This window comes from Psittacula echo, assembly GCF_963264785.1.
Source record: "Psittacula echo genome assembly, chromosome: 2".
Lineage (NCBI taxonomy): Eukaryota > Metazoa > Chordata > Aves > Psittaciformes > Psittacidae > Psittacula > Psittacula echo.
In genome coordinates, this window is record NC_137737.1 from 85,898,849 (window position 1) to 85,915,554 (window position 16,706).

The 16,706-nt window shown below is 39.0% G+C and overlaps 1 protein-coding gene across 1 annotated transcript in view; it reads left to right on the forward strand.

Annotated features, from left to right (window-relative positions):
- The window catches only part of SEMA5A (semaphorin 5A), a gene marked incomplete at its 5' end in the record, with an annotated part of 330,167 nt that overhangs the window by 302,691 nt on the left and 10,770 nt on the right, over positions 1–16,706 (forward strand). The window contains 2 exon segments of the mRNA XM_080639305.1: positions 2,118–2,336; positions 14,618–14,788. Coding sequence (XP_080495431.1) covers positions 2,118–2,336; positions 14,618–14,788 — 390 coding nt within the window.

A 16,706-nucleotide genomic window follows, 5' to 3' on the forward strand; every position in this document is an offset into this window, starting at 1 on the left:
ATTGCCCAAAGCCCCATCCTGCCTGACCTTGAACACTTCCAGGAAAGGAGCAACCACAGCTTCTCTGGACAACACTGTTCCAGTGTCTCACCGCTCTCATACTGAAGAACTTCTTCCTTATATTTAATCTAAATCTCCCCTCTTTCACCTTAAAGCCATTCTTCCTTGTTCTATCACTACATGCCCTTGTAAAAAGTCCCTCTCCAGATTTCTTGTAGGTCCCCTTTAGGTACTGGAAGACTGCTATTAAGTCTGACAGCCCACTGCTTAAGCTGGGCATTTCCATGCGCAAAGTGATACAAAATTGCAAATAATGGTCTTAAACAGCTGGAAAGTGGGCCTGTATTCATAATTCCCATATTGTTTCTTTGTACTTTCTTTCTCAACAGTTTCTTATTACAAGTACTTTTGTATTGCTGCATCATCATTTTAATATTGCCAGTTATTGAATGAAAATATGCAAAGCCTCATGTACTTTGGCATATTGTAATGTACTTCTTAGGGCAGAAGTTAAGCATTATCACTAATGCCACCACAGGTAGAAATAGGGTGTAATTGTTTCAATACTGGTCACTGCAAATAAGGGACTCCTCCATTCTGGTTATCTACAGTATTGGTCCTGTTCAGACCAGGACTCCTGTTGGACAAACTCTTCACAGTGTTACTTGTAGCTGTTTCCAGTATGTGATTCAGTACGTCTTCAGTTTCTTTAGCTCCATTTGATACTCCCACAGTGCCTGTGCTTGAGGGTAGGGCATAAAGAAATTTCTTAAGAATAAAAATGTGTGCTGCAGTTTAAGCTGCTAACAATCCCTTGCATTTCTCCACTGTTGATGATACCATTTGTCTGTACTTATATTAGCAATACAGAAGCTCTTGCAGAAGCAGGCAGCCACATCCTTGGCTGTTTTAGGTACCATTCACAGCACCTTCTCTCATCACAACTACTTAAATAAGTGCTTGTAATAAAAGCAGCAGTTAGTGGCCCACTGATCATAGTTTCCAGTTTCCACTGGGGAAGGTTGAGCAGCTTTGGCAACAGTAGGAAATCCCAGTAGTGTTTGTGGAGATGCTTAGTAGTGATGCTTACAGCTAACGCTGCAGCTCAAGACTGAGGTCAGTGTTGTGCTGAGTACAGTTGAGGTATACTTTTATGTGGGATCAAGCCTGAAAGTGACAAAGATACTCAAATTAATTGTGGATTATTATAACTTCTCCTGGGGCTACATCCAGACATATTGGTTGTATGCTGAGAACTAGATTCTGTGTGTTCTCCTTTCACTGATAAATAGTAGACTTCAACCTCCATCACTGTTTAATGCCTTTTCTTAGTATTAAACTCACTTAGAAAAGATGTTTTCCACTTGCCAGATGGCTATTTTAACTAGGATGTATTCTATCATGTGTTGGATTGATTTCATAAGCCTATGTGAAACCACCTATGTGTGGTTTAGAACAATTCAGCTCAGTGGAAAATAAACTGGTTTTTAAAGTGGCAAAACATTGCTCTACACAAAAGGGAAGTCTTACTAGGCTTTGTGGAATTATTGCTATACACTATCTAAAGGTTGATTATGGTTAGGATAAGTACAGTGCATTGTTTTCCAGGACAACCATGAGCCTCTGGGCACAAGCACAGGCAGGGTAGATGAAGTGGGCAGAATCCTGCAGTGGAACCAAGGGGAACTGGCTTAGCGAGCGGTCACAGGCAGCTCAGTCCTCTCTTCTGTGCCAACTTCTTCCTCTAAAAGAGAGGCGATAATACCTCTGTAGTGTATTTGGAGTATTTCAGATGACAATTCCTGTGCAAGAGAGAACTTTTATCATCCTCAGGCGGAGTAAATTGACTTTAGTTCAGTCAATACAGCTGTAAAGCTTTAGGTAAGGAGTTGGATCCAAGTGTTCACTGTAGTTCTGTGCAAGTGATTATGAAATTTTTATTATGGAATTGGTTCTTGAGGTTAAACTAAGGTTTGGATTGTGAGACTAAAGGACAAGACACTCCTGGTAATATTACTGTTAGAAGCCTAGGAGTAAATTCGAAGCGGAAAAGGTTGTTATGAGGTGAAATACTGTTTTAATTCAGTATTGGTTTTTTTCAATCCTTATTTTATTAGGATTGTCAGGGGACTTCTTGCGTTCTGGACGATACTCTGCTCATACCATCAATGGTGCCTGGTCACCCTGGTCTCCATGGTCTCAGTGCAGTCGTGACTGCAGTAGAGGTATACGGAATCGCAAACGGGTCTGCAGCAATCCTGAGCCCAAGTACGGAGGACTTCCTTGCCTTGGCCCATCTCTAGAGTACCAGGAATGCAACATTTTGCCTTGTCCAGGTAAGAGGTAAAGACAGTAGTATGTGAAAATAACTCATCTTCAAGACTATATGTTGCAATAGCTGATTTGGTTGTTTGGAGTTTTTTAATTGGTGGATTTGGGGTTTGTTGTTGTTTTGGTTTTTTTTTTTAATAAATCACAGCTCAAATTTACCTTTATAATATAAGTGGATTTGGGTAAGATTCCCATGTGATGTCAATCAGTTTATCATCAACAATTTTAACAGTTATGTCTTTTTTTTCACTTGTGAGACTTTGACTGTAAAAATACAACTTTAATGAGTCAAGAAGAAAAAAGACATAAGAAATCTGGTGAGACTTGAGAAATCTGGCCTAGTCTTTATTTAAATTCAGAGTATCATTTTCATCACAGTGGTTGTTAGCATTAAATTTGTGCTAGCTTCTGAGTGTAGAGCCTCCAGGAAACAAGGTTCAGGACTGATCACCAACTAGATGGTAACTCAAGTGGGCCGTAAAGATTGTTGGAATCTTGAGCTTCTCCTTCTTTGAATGTTGGTTTATGGTTCTTTGAAAATGATTACAAATAGAATATATGTTTTCAAGAAACTACTTTGGATTATAAATCATTGTAGTATCTTAGACATTTTGGGGAAAAAATCTTGGTTTCAGTCACCCCCCACTTTTCATAAAACACATCCAAATTTAAGAGCTTTTTTGCTTTGCAGAGGCTTTATGGAAGAAAGGAGAAGGGTAGAATAGAAAACATGAACAAAATAAAGTGCCATTGGAATAGGAGATAAAAATTCAAGTTAAGAAACAATAGAGAGGAAGGAGGACAATGAGAGACTCAACAAGTAAATTTAGAAATAAGCATTCATGCATCTTTAATTGTATTAATGATGTGTAACAGCGCAGCATATTTCAGTATTGAACACTTGGAGCTTTTGGCATTTACTTAAGTGTGGACCTGAAGGATCACTATGGAAATATACATATTACATAAGTATATTATCATAGTAAAACATGTGTGTGTGTGTGTGTGTATATCTATCTATGTATATATGGTTACAAGTTAAACTGTGTTCCCTAAACCGTAGATATATATTTTTAATGTATTTTGTCTAATCTTAAAATTACAATGCTTTTCCTAAGGTTTTTAAGCCCTTTGACAATCACTGTCCATTCTCTGCATCAGAATTTAAGCAGTACATCTGTGCAGAAGACAGGGCTTCCCTTTCAGTAATATACATTTTCTTGAAAAATGCTGCCATCTTGAATTGGACCTGAAGAATATGTTTTGGCAGATATCCCACAAATGCAGCAGCTCTGTAAGTGTTCTGGTTGTTTGGTGAAAGTGAACTTTTCTGCAGTTTTATGGCTACTGGGAACAGTAAGATCGCTTGGCAACTTGAATGCCTCAGGCAGCCTCCTGAGGCATTCAGGCCTCCATCTCTCCTGTTGGTGGGGCAGATCCAAAGGGAAGTTTAGTTGGGAATCCCTATTTTGGTCTGAGTGAATGCCCTTTGAGACATTGAGGTTTTGAAGGAGGCAATTGGACACAAAAAGCTAGCACTTTCTGGTGAAATTTTCTTGCTGCATCTTTCAGATGCTCATTGTGTAGCTCCTCCATCTGGCAGTGTACGCATCTGAGGAGATGAAGGGGACGGATTATATGCTTCTTTCTGAGCTTAGAGGCATGGTGAGTGAAGGGTGACCATGTTTTCTACGCCAAGCAGTGTGAAAGAGAGGTGGAAGGGAATCAGTAGAGAACCAACAGTTGGCAGAGAATTATAAAATTGTGGCCCAAATCTCCACATTTTCACAGCCCTGGTGCGTGCTCTAATCCATTAGTTCCCAAACTGAAATTGTAACAACTTTTCTTGAATAATAAAATTATAAACAATTCCGTTTCATGTGGCTGAACTGTTCATCTGTGAAAAAATTTGAAGGTTAACAGTAATGCAGTAGGTCAGAGACTTAAGAGACCACTGTACTAACGTGCAAGCCTCCCCGGGGATGCACGCAGTAGGCGAAACAAGCTAGAACATAGCACCTCCTCATGGTTTCTTCTTCCCTTATGAAGGGAAGCCCCCTATCAGACACTGCCTTCAGCTTCCTTTGAAACCAGTGAGTAATGTAGCAATAGCTAACAAGTCTGCTCACAAGCACTGAGATATCTGCTCGTATTACCATACTGTAGAAACAGAAGTGCATTCATTAAATGGGCCCAGATTATCTATGAAGTGGTGTCAGATTTGTAGTTCACCTCTTGCTATTGATTCTTAAATGTTGTATTGATTTTTTTTTTCTTAAATAAGTTAAAGGTTTTCAGAAGTAGTATTTTTAATTAGCTCTACAGCTGGTAGACTGTTACGTTTTTTTCAAAGGAAGTTATTGCAACAAGTAAAACACAAAGTTACGCAGACATAATTTGTTATAGAGGCTTTTGTTGTTTATGAGGTAACCAGAACCCAAAACTAAAAATACATGAAGTTGTTAGGCAGAACTCGAAATTGTGTTTTTATAAAAATTATTCCCTTTTTTGCTCTGTCTGAATTTGAAAATATTTTTAAAGATCAGTTGGTATAAAGTGTGGCAGGCCTTTCTGAAGCAAGAAGGGATGTCCTAATATATCTAATAACTTTCTTCAGAGATTTCATTGTTCTTTTTAGTGCAAAGCAAAATGGAATAAAGATGTAGATCTTGAACAAAGTATTTAGGTGTATTATAGCCTGCAAGGAATCACAAAGTTCCTCTACTGCAGAACTGTTTGCCAGTAATTAAGAAGAAATGTAAGGGCCTAAGTCAGATCTCAGATAAATCTGAAGGGAAAACATTGCAAGCAGTAGATGTAATTGACTATTTTTCTTTCTTTAAGACATGGGAGAGTAAAAAATGATTGCAGAATAAGGCTTATCCATAAATTAGCTCTGATTATAAATTTGTAGAAAGGGAATAAATTTTTATTAGAGAAGCATACTGATGAAATTCAGTTCTCTTAATTTTTAATGAAAATTGCAGAAAGTTAAATTGGTGGGTAAATGTGGATATCTATTAGGTTGACATTTGTAAGACCTCATAAACAAAGGGGAAACGTAAGTAACACATGAGTGAAAAGCCTTTTCACAAGGCCCATGAGTACAACCTTAGCAGACCTCACAGTAGTGGCATAGGGGAGAGCAGCCAGAAAGAGAAACTATGATTGGATCAATATTCAGCCTTCTTTTTAACTACTGTGCTGCAGACTGGATTTCATTTTCTGCAGAGTTGTATTTAGGACAGCTATATAAAGTCAGTCTTGCCTTAGCTATCTAAGTGAGTTTCTAAAATGTCCCTGTTGGGTTTTAATCACACAGTCCTTGCAGATATTTATGAGAAAGACTGGTACATGTGCAAGTCTCATTGTGGTATTGACTGCACCCTCCTCACATGGACTAGGCTGTAGGTGGAGTTGCAGGGACTGAGTAGGAGTAAACATATCAGGCCCTTATTGCTAGCGTGAGCATCAGGGAGAAAACCAGGGGCTCTGCATAGTTCATTCATGCCCATGTCAATAAGTGACGTCCAGACAGAAAGGCTAATGAATGTGAGGAGGTTTTGTTCTGGCCTTAGTAGTGGGCATAGAAATAAAGATGCAACAAAGAATTTGATGCTTTCTAAGATTTACCTGAGCTCCCTAAGGCTAAGGACAGCTTTACTTGCTCTCTGCTGGCACAGAACCTTTTAGTTACAGTCCAGTTCAGTCATGAGCCTTTCAGAAATATTCTGGTTAGTAGGAAGGGGCGAGATGGCAGCCATACAGAAGCTTTCCTGCTAGTGCAGGCTCAGGTTCTTTGCTGGCTGTTCTACTTATTGCAGACAGGATCAACCTCCTGTGATGTAAACTGCTGAGAAAGATGAGTGTTGGAGAAACATACCGATCAGTGCTTAAGTCATGCTGAGAGTCAGCGGCTTTTTGCTTGTAAATGAATTTGAATCTGGGCTCAGTGTCACCTGGGAATATAGTAAGTGCTTTGAAGAAATGACACAGTGAAAAAGCCTATGGAGCAATCACTGAGTGCAACAAGACGCTTCTGTCTGGTTAAGTGTCTTGTAGCCTTGTTTTAAATATACTTACTAATATATTAATAGCCAGTGCTGCAGAATCCCAGAACTTAAAAAAAATACTGACGCCATCAAGGACCTGCCTTTAGCAGCTACTGTTAATTTTTTCTTGAGCCTGTAGAGGAGGCAAAAACAGTAAAATTTTTCCCATAGCTTATAGCAAAGTAAATGGTCCACTGATGTGCAGGTTGATAGCAATCACTGAGCAGATTATTTTTTTCATGGTATTTGAAGGCTCAATATATAATAGTAAATGGAACAGTGCCAGAATATTGCTAGAAATTGTACCCAGGGCCAGGAATATGATTTGTCTGTATAGTACAAATTTTAGAATGATCCCTCATACAATTTTTTCTTTGACTAACACTCTCCCAAATAATCTGCAGACATAGTTTGTGAGCCAGTATAGGGTAAGGCCTGTTCCCAGTGGTCAGTTTCTATGTGGCCAAACTACTTTGAGGGGCAGGAGAATTTGCACTATTGTCTTGCACGAGCAAATTATGCTTTGGCCCTGTGCCTCACCTCCTTTTTAATGGCTCAGAGATGTGGTGAATAGAGATGAGCTGGGAAGCAGTGAAAAGCTTCAATAACTATGGAAAGGATCTGTGAATACTCACTGATATTTCTATTTTCTTTGAGTTACTAACGTGGTCAATATGAAAAGAAAGGAATCTATAATCAGACATATTAGGGTTTTGTTATCCTTGGGGGCTTGCAAGATACTTACATTATGAAGAAAAACAGATGGTGAAGAGAAGCATTATTTGAATGGTAAATTCTGCAAATTTACAAAAATTACAGGCATTTAGTGTCTAAAAGGTACGTTTTTCTGAGAATAATAATAACCAAACATAAAGTATTCTGTTGTAGTTCACAGTATTTGTAGAATCAATAGAGCATTTAGGGTTGGAAAGGACCTTAACATTATCTAGTTCTAACCCTGCTGACATAGGCAGGGATGCCTCACATTAGACAATGTAGCCCAAGACTCCGTCCAGCCTGGCCTTGAACACTGCCAAGGATGGAGTATTTACCACTTTAGGCAACCAGTTCCAGTGCCTCTTCCTTATATCCAACCTGAACTTCCCATGTTTAGGTTTTTAACCCATTACCCCTTGTCCTATCACTACAGTTCCTAATGAAGAGTCACTCTCTGGCACCCTTGTAGGCCCCCTACAAGGCTGCTATGAGGTCTCCACGCAGTTTTCTCTTCTCCAGGCTGAACAGGCCCAACTTTCTCACCCTGTCTTTGTATGAGAAGAGCTCGAGTCCCCGATCATCCTCATGACCCTCCTCTGGACTTGTTCCAACAAGGTCCATGTCCTTTTTATGTTGAGGACACCAGAACTGCACACAATACTTCAAGTGAGGTCTCACCAGAGCAGAGTAGAGGGGCAGGATCACCGGAGGGCCACAAGGATGATCAGGGGCTGGAGCACCTCCCGTATGAAGACAGGCTGAGAAAGTTGGGGCTGTTCAGTCTGGAGAAGAGAAGGCTGCGTGGAGACCTCATAGCAGCCTTCCAGTATCTGAAGGGGGCCTACAAGGGTGCTGGGGAGGGACTCTTCATCAGGGACTGTAGTGACAGGACAAGGGGTAACGGGTTCAAATTTAAACAGGGGAAGTTTAGATTGGATCTAAGGAAGAAATTCTTTACTGTGAGGGTGGTGAGGCACTGGAATGGGTTGCCCAGGGAGGTTGTGAATGCTCCATCCTTGGCGGTGTTCAAGGCCAGGTTGGACAGAGCCTTGGTTGGCATGGTTTATAGTGAGGTGTGCCTGCCCATGGCAGGGGGGTTGGAACTAGATGATCTTAAGATCCTTTCCAACCCTAACTATTCTATGATTCTATGATTCCTTCGACCTGCTGGTCACACTCCTTTTGATGCAGCCCAGGATACGGTTGGCTTTCTGGGCTGCGAGCTCACACTGAAGCTGGCTCATGTTCATTTTCTCACTGACCAACACCCCCAAGTCCTTCTCCTCAGGGCTGCTCTGAATCTCTTCTCTGCCCAACCTGTAGCTGTGCCCGGGATTGCTCCAACCCAGGTGTAGGACCTTGCACTTGGCATGGTTAAACTTCATCAGGTTGGCATCAGCCCACCTCACAAGCATGTCGAGGTCCCTCTGGATGGCATCCCTTCCCTCCGGCGTATCAACCGAACCACACAGCTTGGTGTCATCAGCAAACTTGCTGAGGGCGCACTCAATCTCACTGTCCATGTCACTGACAAAGATGTTGAACAAGACCGGTCCCAACACCGATCCCTGAGGGACACCACACGTTACCGGTCTCCAGCCGGACATTGAGCCCTTGACCACAACCCTTTGCGTGTGGCCATCCAGCCAGTTCTTTATCCACCAAGTGGTCCACCCATCAAATTGGTGTCTCTCCAATTTAGAGACAAGGATGTTGTGTGAGACAGTGTCAAATGCTTTGCAGAAGTCCAGGTAGATGACATCAGCTACTCTACCCCTGTCCATCAGTTTTGTAGCCCCATCATAGAAGGCCTCCAAATTGGTCAGGCAGGATTTCCCCTTAGTGAAGCCCTGCTTGCTGTCACCAACCACCTCCTTGTTTTTCATGTGCCTTAGCATGCCTTCCAGGAGAATCTGCTCCAAGATTTTTGCCAGGCACAGAGGTGAGACTGACTGGTCTGTTGTTCCCTGGATCTTTCAATTTCCCCTTCTTGAAAATGGGGATTATACTTCCCTTTTTCCAGTCACTGGGAACTTCACCTGACTGCAATGATTTTTTCAAATATGATGGCCAGTGGCTTAGCAACTTCATTTGCCAGCTCCTTCAGGACCAAGGGTAGATTTCTTCAGGTTCTTTTGCTTTATTTTTGTTCATTCTGTTTCTTGTTGCCTTTTCTTTTATTCTTTTGCACAGAGGGACACTTGGCTCATGTGCCTTAATTAGGAGTTTAAAGCGTAGCTACATGAATGCCATTGAGTAGCATGAGTTACAGAGTTCCGGTTCTCTCTTCTCCTCAGAGCACAGAGATGGATCAGAGGGAAAGGACAGTTGCCATCTCTTGGATTTGGAATTCTGTTACTTCATGACAGTACTTTGGGATCTTAACGATTTCAGACTTGTTTGAAGCAGTTTGGTTTAGTTATGACATTTTGGCTGAGAAGAACTGAATAAATTCATATATCACTGAATCTGCTAATAACAATAGTTTCAGAGATACAGAACTCCCTGGAAGACTGTTTAAGTTATTTATGCATCCTTAAAGCAAATTACTGACTGTTTGTTTTTTCCTTCATTATTGCCTTTTTTTTTTTTTTCTTCCTTGCAATCATACTTGGCCACAAGGGAACAGCGATATGTTTAAAGAAACAGACAGAAACTATTCCTAAATCTCCAGTCCAACATAGCTTGCCTCTCAGGCTGCTGAAGCTCATCTCTCCATATGCATTGATCTGTCTAGGCTGCTTCTGTAGCCAGTGAGCAGAGGGCTGAACTGCCCTTTGGAAGCAACTGTTTCTTTTCTAACTTAGAGTCTCAGTTACAGGCCTAAACCTGTGTTTATCCCTAGATTTTGTTGTTATACTTTCCTTAGAAGAATTAATTTGCCTTCCCTTTCTTCACTGCAGACTGTTTCATTGAGCATTGCTTTTCTGAATAAATGTTATCTGTAGCATCACAGAAACAAACCTTTGTTTTTGCAAACTACGATATAAAAATTGTTCTTTTCCACACTGAAACCTGCAGCAGTACCCTGCAAGATTAAGAAAAAGCAATAGAATAAGTAGTATGAAATGGAATGATCCCAAAGTCTCTGAAAAGGAGCAGTACTGTACTCTCTCGGGTCTATAGGAGGCCCAACACCCAGTGCCCCTGGATCTAACTTCTACTCAGCCACTGGGAAGCACAACAACAGCATTTCTGTGGGTGGAATGGACAAGTGATCTTCTATTTATACTCCTTCATGGATATAGAAAAGACTGCCCTCTCATCTTTTTTACTCTCTTTTGCTGCGCTTTCAAAAAGGTGAACGTGAAAAGTTATAAACTCAAAGGCATACACCAAAAAAACCAAAGATGTTTTTTGTTGTTTAAACTTGAAATGAGACCAGACAGTATATGGAAAGAACTTGCAATCCCACCTGTGTTTTCATGAAAGCAGGTGAGGTCAGTGTGTTGTCTGCCCACACTTAGTTCCTTCCATTTCCTTGTAAACCCCAAAGTGCATAGCAGGGTATCCAGTTTACTTAATTGTCTCTTGGAAATTCTCCAGTATTGTGTATGTTTTGTCATGTCTTCAGGAGATCCCATTTTTGTATACTTTCTCCCTAGTACATCCTCTTCCCTGTGTTTTTTTTTCATTATCCTGAAGAAATATTTATTAACAACAACAACAGCCAGAAGGCAAAAAACTGTTTGCTTTACTACAAAGAAAAGAGCATTGTTTGAGGCACCCTGCTAGCTGAAGGGTGCTTTCTTCCCAAAGGGACCCACCTTAATAATTGCCAGAAAAGGTAAAGACTCCTTGTATCTTTCATTGTGGAACTCCTTTAACGACTTTCTTTTGTTCAACAGCTCTACAGAACTGTTATGTAAAGAAACTGTAGTGACTGGAGCTTTCCTTGCAGCTGTTTTATTTTCCTCCTGTAAGAAGCAGAAATAACATTAAGGACTCCATGACAAAAGGAAAAAAGGGAGAAAAAAGAAACAACCCAGATGGTGCTGTGTTGCTAAGCAACTTTAAAGAAAGATGAAAGAAACCACAGAGCTCTATTTAGGTCTTGTAAAAACTCAAGCAGTAAATGCCCACTCCTTTGATCTTATTTAACCATGATGCTTCATCTTCTGTTGCTGAGAAGGAAAAGTTCTGGGAACAAATAAAAAAGGTAGTTATGATATTCCTTGAAATTCTTAGAGATTTAGGATGGCAGCCTGTAAGTAAATAATCCCTACGGAAATTATATCCCTATACTTATAATTACACTGTCCAGCTCAACTGTGATCAAATCTAACATTGTCTATTATATTATTTCTGTCCTCTCCCATCTTAACCACTTCTCGCTTTACATCCAAAGTCTTACGGTACAGCCATGGTCACTGCAGTTGTGGAACATGGTGATATTCCTGCATGTCACCTCAGTCTCTGTGTTCTCAGCCATCCCTAGATTGATGGCAGATGGCAGTTTCAAATGCATGCGCATTTGTAATGCTCACTCTGGTCCACTGAAAAATAAGTGGAAAGTATTGGAGGTCACTGTCCCCATTACAGTGAACAAGCCACATGCAATATTTGCAGATGCTGTCTAGGCAGTCTCAGGCTGTCATTCTGTTTCTTGCAAGTCTATACATCACAGCAGGAATACCCTCAGATGCCCTCAGATTATTAGTTTAAGCCAGTCAAGGATCATTTTAAATAAAAAAAAGAAAAGAAAAGAAAAGAAAAGAAAAGAAAAGAAAAGAAAAGAAAAGAAAAGAAAGAAAAGAAAAGAAAAGAAAAGAAAAGAAAAGAAAAGAAAAGAAAAGAAAAGAAAAGAAAAGAAAAGAAAAGAAAAGAAAAGAAAAGAAAAGAAAAGAAAAGAAAAGAAAAAGGAGAGTATCTGGAAAGGAAGAGCCTGAATACCACATGAAATTAATAGCTTAGGTAATAGCTTCTGCTTTTATTTGAAATAATTTAAGAAATTTAATTTAAGAAAGAAAGGAAAAGAAGGCAAGTTCTGAATAAAAGATGTCATGTCTTGAAATTGATATAAAATTGCACAGTATATTTCACCTGCACTGAAGAAAAGTAACTCATGGCTTCCTCAGATATGAGCTTGCATTATACTACATTAACAGAGTTATCTCATACAAAAAGACATTTGTTTTCGAGTGACTGTATGAATAAGAGAACAAGTCAAGCACTCTACTAAGATGCAATATTTATTTGTGATAGGTGATATAAAACTCTCTTATGTATCTGTATAGCTAGATGATTTGGCTGATAAATATATCCTAGAAAAAAAAATAGCAATCACTGAATTCATTAATAATGGATATAACTTATTTAAATGACATACTTGGAATATAGTACCAGATTTCATGAATCCCGTCTGTCCAATCAGGCCATTCAGAGATCAGATATATTGCTTGCAAAAGTTTTTACAACTGTGGTTCTCAGTAAGAAAATGCTTTCTTGATTTGTAGGATAATGTTGCTAACAATATAGGGAATAAATTGTTTTTATGTTCAGCGGCGTCACTTACAGGATTAGTTAATAGCCTTGCGTATGCACTAATGAATTACCTGTTTGATTAGCAGTTGAGAATCTGAGGGTATGCTGTATCTGAAATTACATTCAAACATGCACCTGTGGGTTTAATATCAAAATAACCTCATTCTCCTAGCTTGTTTTCTTGCTGTTGCTACCTTTGCATAGAAATCATTCTACTTGACTCACCAAGTGCGTTTGTGATACACAGTGCTACCCAAATTAAATGAGTATTTTTTTAATGTTCTACATCTCCATCTAAGAGAGAATTTACATGTAAATATAGCACAGATATTTTCATCATAAGTTAATATTTTTCAGATTTGGAACTTCATTTCTTTTTGTTAAGACAGAAGTATGGAATAGCATTTCAATAAACCGGTGGAAACTGATTTACTCCTTGAAAGGCTGTTTTATTAATGGAACAGAAAGGATCAAAAAGAGTCATTGTGAGATGCTGGATGGATGTTTTGGAGACTTCAGTGACGATCAATTGTTTCAACAAACAATGAAGTAAAGTCTTACAAGGAATGTCTTAAATGAGTGCACTGTAAAAATTGTCTGCAGAAAATGTGTTCTTACTTAGAATTTTTAAAAGTAGGCAATAATGAGTTTCTGTCATGTGGTAAAAATGCCTACTGCTGCTGTGAATGGTGGGAGAAAAAAAAGACAAAACTTCTGCTCAGTTTAGGGCTCTGTCATAAAGCAAAACTTTACTGGCATGTTGCCTTTATTGTACTTAAGGTGTCATATATTATTGTCAGTTGAATTGCACACTATTTCTTTTAATCAGTTGCAGACATAGTAAATAATTTCCTCACTTAAGAAAGCAAGTGATAAAATATTAAATAGAGGTTTGAAAAGAAATTAAATTTTTTTTGGGTGGTTATGAAAATTTGAAAGTTTAAGGGTTTGTTGCCTTCCCCCTCCTCTCTTCTCCCTTCCCCCCTCCTCCCACACACCCCACACCCCCCCCCCCCCCCCCAAAGAATAATTGAAAGAGAAATGAACAAAATACAGAGATTCTTTGCAGAGGGAATGCTGTCCCTGGAGAAGAATATCTGACTTTGTCATGTGGCTGCAGATAGGAAACCTTTGGCAGATGAGCTGCAATATGGCAGTAAATGCCAGAAATACATCCTGGAGCAGTAGCTTTAAGAACAGAGTCTGCAAAGGAGCCAGCCCTGTGTAGGCAAGGAGGTGAACTGTCATTAGAATCATGTCTAGTGGCCATGTGTCAAAAGCTGTCTGACAAATGGGGCCCCTGTGAAATCCAGCTTACACTTCAGAGGAACCTTGTGAGAATTCAGACTGGAGAACAATTTGCCATACTTAAATTAGTAAATACTAATGGAGGAGGAGAATTATTCAACAACCTGTGTTTGAAGCTTTAAGTGGCAACTCCTTTTTGTCATTCGTCTCTTACTTTTTTGAACTACTGCTATTGTTCTACTGCTGGCACCTATGCTAGAGCTGCATTAAAATTGCAACATGATATTGGCCTATCAAACTCTCAAACTATGTTAGATCTGTTGAAATGGGTTGTAGGGTTAAGGCAATCTCACCTGGGTAGTGAAACAAAATCTTTATTCCATCCCTCTGTTGTTATTATTGGGCTAAGTTTTATTTTATGAATAAAACATTACTTTGAGCTTATAATACTTCTGCTAAACAAGCTTTGGCATTTTATCTAGTCACAAGTGAGAAAAGGAAAGGAAAAGAGTTTTGGCCTTAAATATACTATGGTACCCACTGAAAGTGCCTTATAAGGATGAGTAACTTTTTAGGCTTCCCAGTATACCAGGGACATTTAAAATATGTAAATTAAATTGTACTGTGGTAAAATTAAATTTGTGGGCCTGTGTTCAGTGGCACCTAAAAATTTCCAGTAATTTCAATAGGCCATGAAGCAGATCCACAGAATATGAGAAGGATGGGTTGTATTACATCACATCATGCATTAACTTGGAACAATATGATATTTTGTGCCTTTTCAGTGGATGGAGGCTGGTCTTGTTGGTCATCTTGGTCGAAGTGCTCAGCAACTTGTGGAGGAGGGCATTACATGAGAACCCGCTCCTGCACAAACCCAGCACCAGCATATGGAGGGGACATATGCCTTGGATTGCACACTGAAGAAGCACTCTGCAACACACAGCCATGCCCAGGTATGGAGAAGCAGCCCATTCAGCTTTGTTGGTTATGTGCCACAGAACCAGGCATTCACATTTAGGCAACATAATGCTCCTTGATCTGTTATTTAGGAGCAAATAATTTCTCTCCCTTGTTAAGCGCACAATTAGCTCTTAAGTGCTACAATCACAATAAATCAAGTATTAGCACATTATAGCCTTGGGGACACCACTTACTCTCTTACCCTTTAAAAATTAAAATTTAAGTTAGCAGCTTCCAGGTCTGGATACACCAAAATTGTATAAAATTTGAAGTGCATCATGGGAACAGCCTGGGAGACTTTTAATAACAGTATCACAAAGAAGTGCATTTGTTATAACACTAAACATTCACAACAAGCAAATTGCTGAGGTTAATATTCAATATGTGTTATCACAAAGTCCTTCAAGTAGATGCTTGCCCTGTTTTCATATAAAGCACAAAACAAACCTTAATGATCTTTGTAAAATACCTTCTTCAACTTCAGATGTTAAGTAGCAGAGCCTCCATCTTTTTAAATGACTGTGGAGTACTTAGTAAATGAAATGTCTCAGCACTCCTCCTAGTTGTATGATATTATGACTTTTTCTTTGTAACTTTGACTCTGCCTTTTGACTCATATTAAAAGGAAACTCTTGGGTTTTTTTTCATGAAATTTAAGTAAAAAATAGAGAATAAAACCACATAATACCAGATAAAATCATTAGTAAAAAGCCAGTGGGAAAATTTGTTTTCATTTATTCCTCATGAATGGATTGCAGGCAACAGAAAATTAAATAAGCAGCTCTGATGCCACGTTATATTACTTGCTTCCCTTAGAGGTTCTACTCTTCATAGCAAAAGCTTTCTGCTTATATGATGAGTCTGTGAACATGAAGACATAAGCCCTAAGAGTTTGAATTTGTGGATCCTATTACCTTTGCTGAACTACGATTTAAGTTAATTTCCTTTTCTAGGCACTGCATCTCTTGAAGCAGAATAAAAGTACCTACTTTGTCAAAATTAAAGCAGATGCAGCACTGTATCGTGTTAAAAAAAAAAAAAGACAAAAGGAACAAACCAAACATAGAAATCAGTTGATGATTTGATTTTTCAAGACAAATTGTGTACATTTATATGTAGAAGTTACACGTCTGCCTTCGTATCCTTAAGGCATCTTTAAAAGGTCAGAACTGGCACATTCATTGTGCTGCTATTGTAACTATTTCTCTCATTGAGCATTTATTTTCTACCACCTTTTTTCTAGAAATGACAGTTTGCAAACATTTATAAATAATCTCTTCATCTATTTTGACCTGCTTGTTATGGATGTTTTGGAGTAGATGGCAGTGCAGGAGGAGTTTGGTTTCATTTTGGTTGAAGAAAGAGAAAACCTTTATAAATCAATAAAATTTCAGAGGATGAAGTGTATTTCTCACATTCTGTAATGTTTTATTAATATCTCAAAATCACTGAAAATTTGCTGTTGGTTTTTGAAACTCCACATCCTCAGCTAACTCTGAGAATGGTCTTTGCCTCATGTTTACAGTGTAGATTTAAACATTTTTTTTACTGCTCTTATTTCACATTGGTATGAGACAAAAATAAGTGCAGTGCTACACATGTCAAGTTTGGGCAGGCTCCTGCATCCTTGCACAGACATTTTGTTATGGGGAGGATCATGTGGAAAGAGGTATCTGTCCTTGTGCAGATCAGAAAGCACCACTGATGACATTCACTCCTTGAGTGACATGTTTAATATAGGAAAGGAATAGTAATGACACTTGGAATCTAAGAACAACCAACCAACACGGAAATACATATGCAAAAACTGAAATGTTTCTTAAGTTCTGAAAAGAACAAAGATTTCTTGGCATTTGCAATAGTACACTTTTTTTTTTTTTTTTTTTTTTTTTTTTTTGGCCAAATACAGCT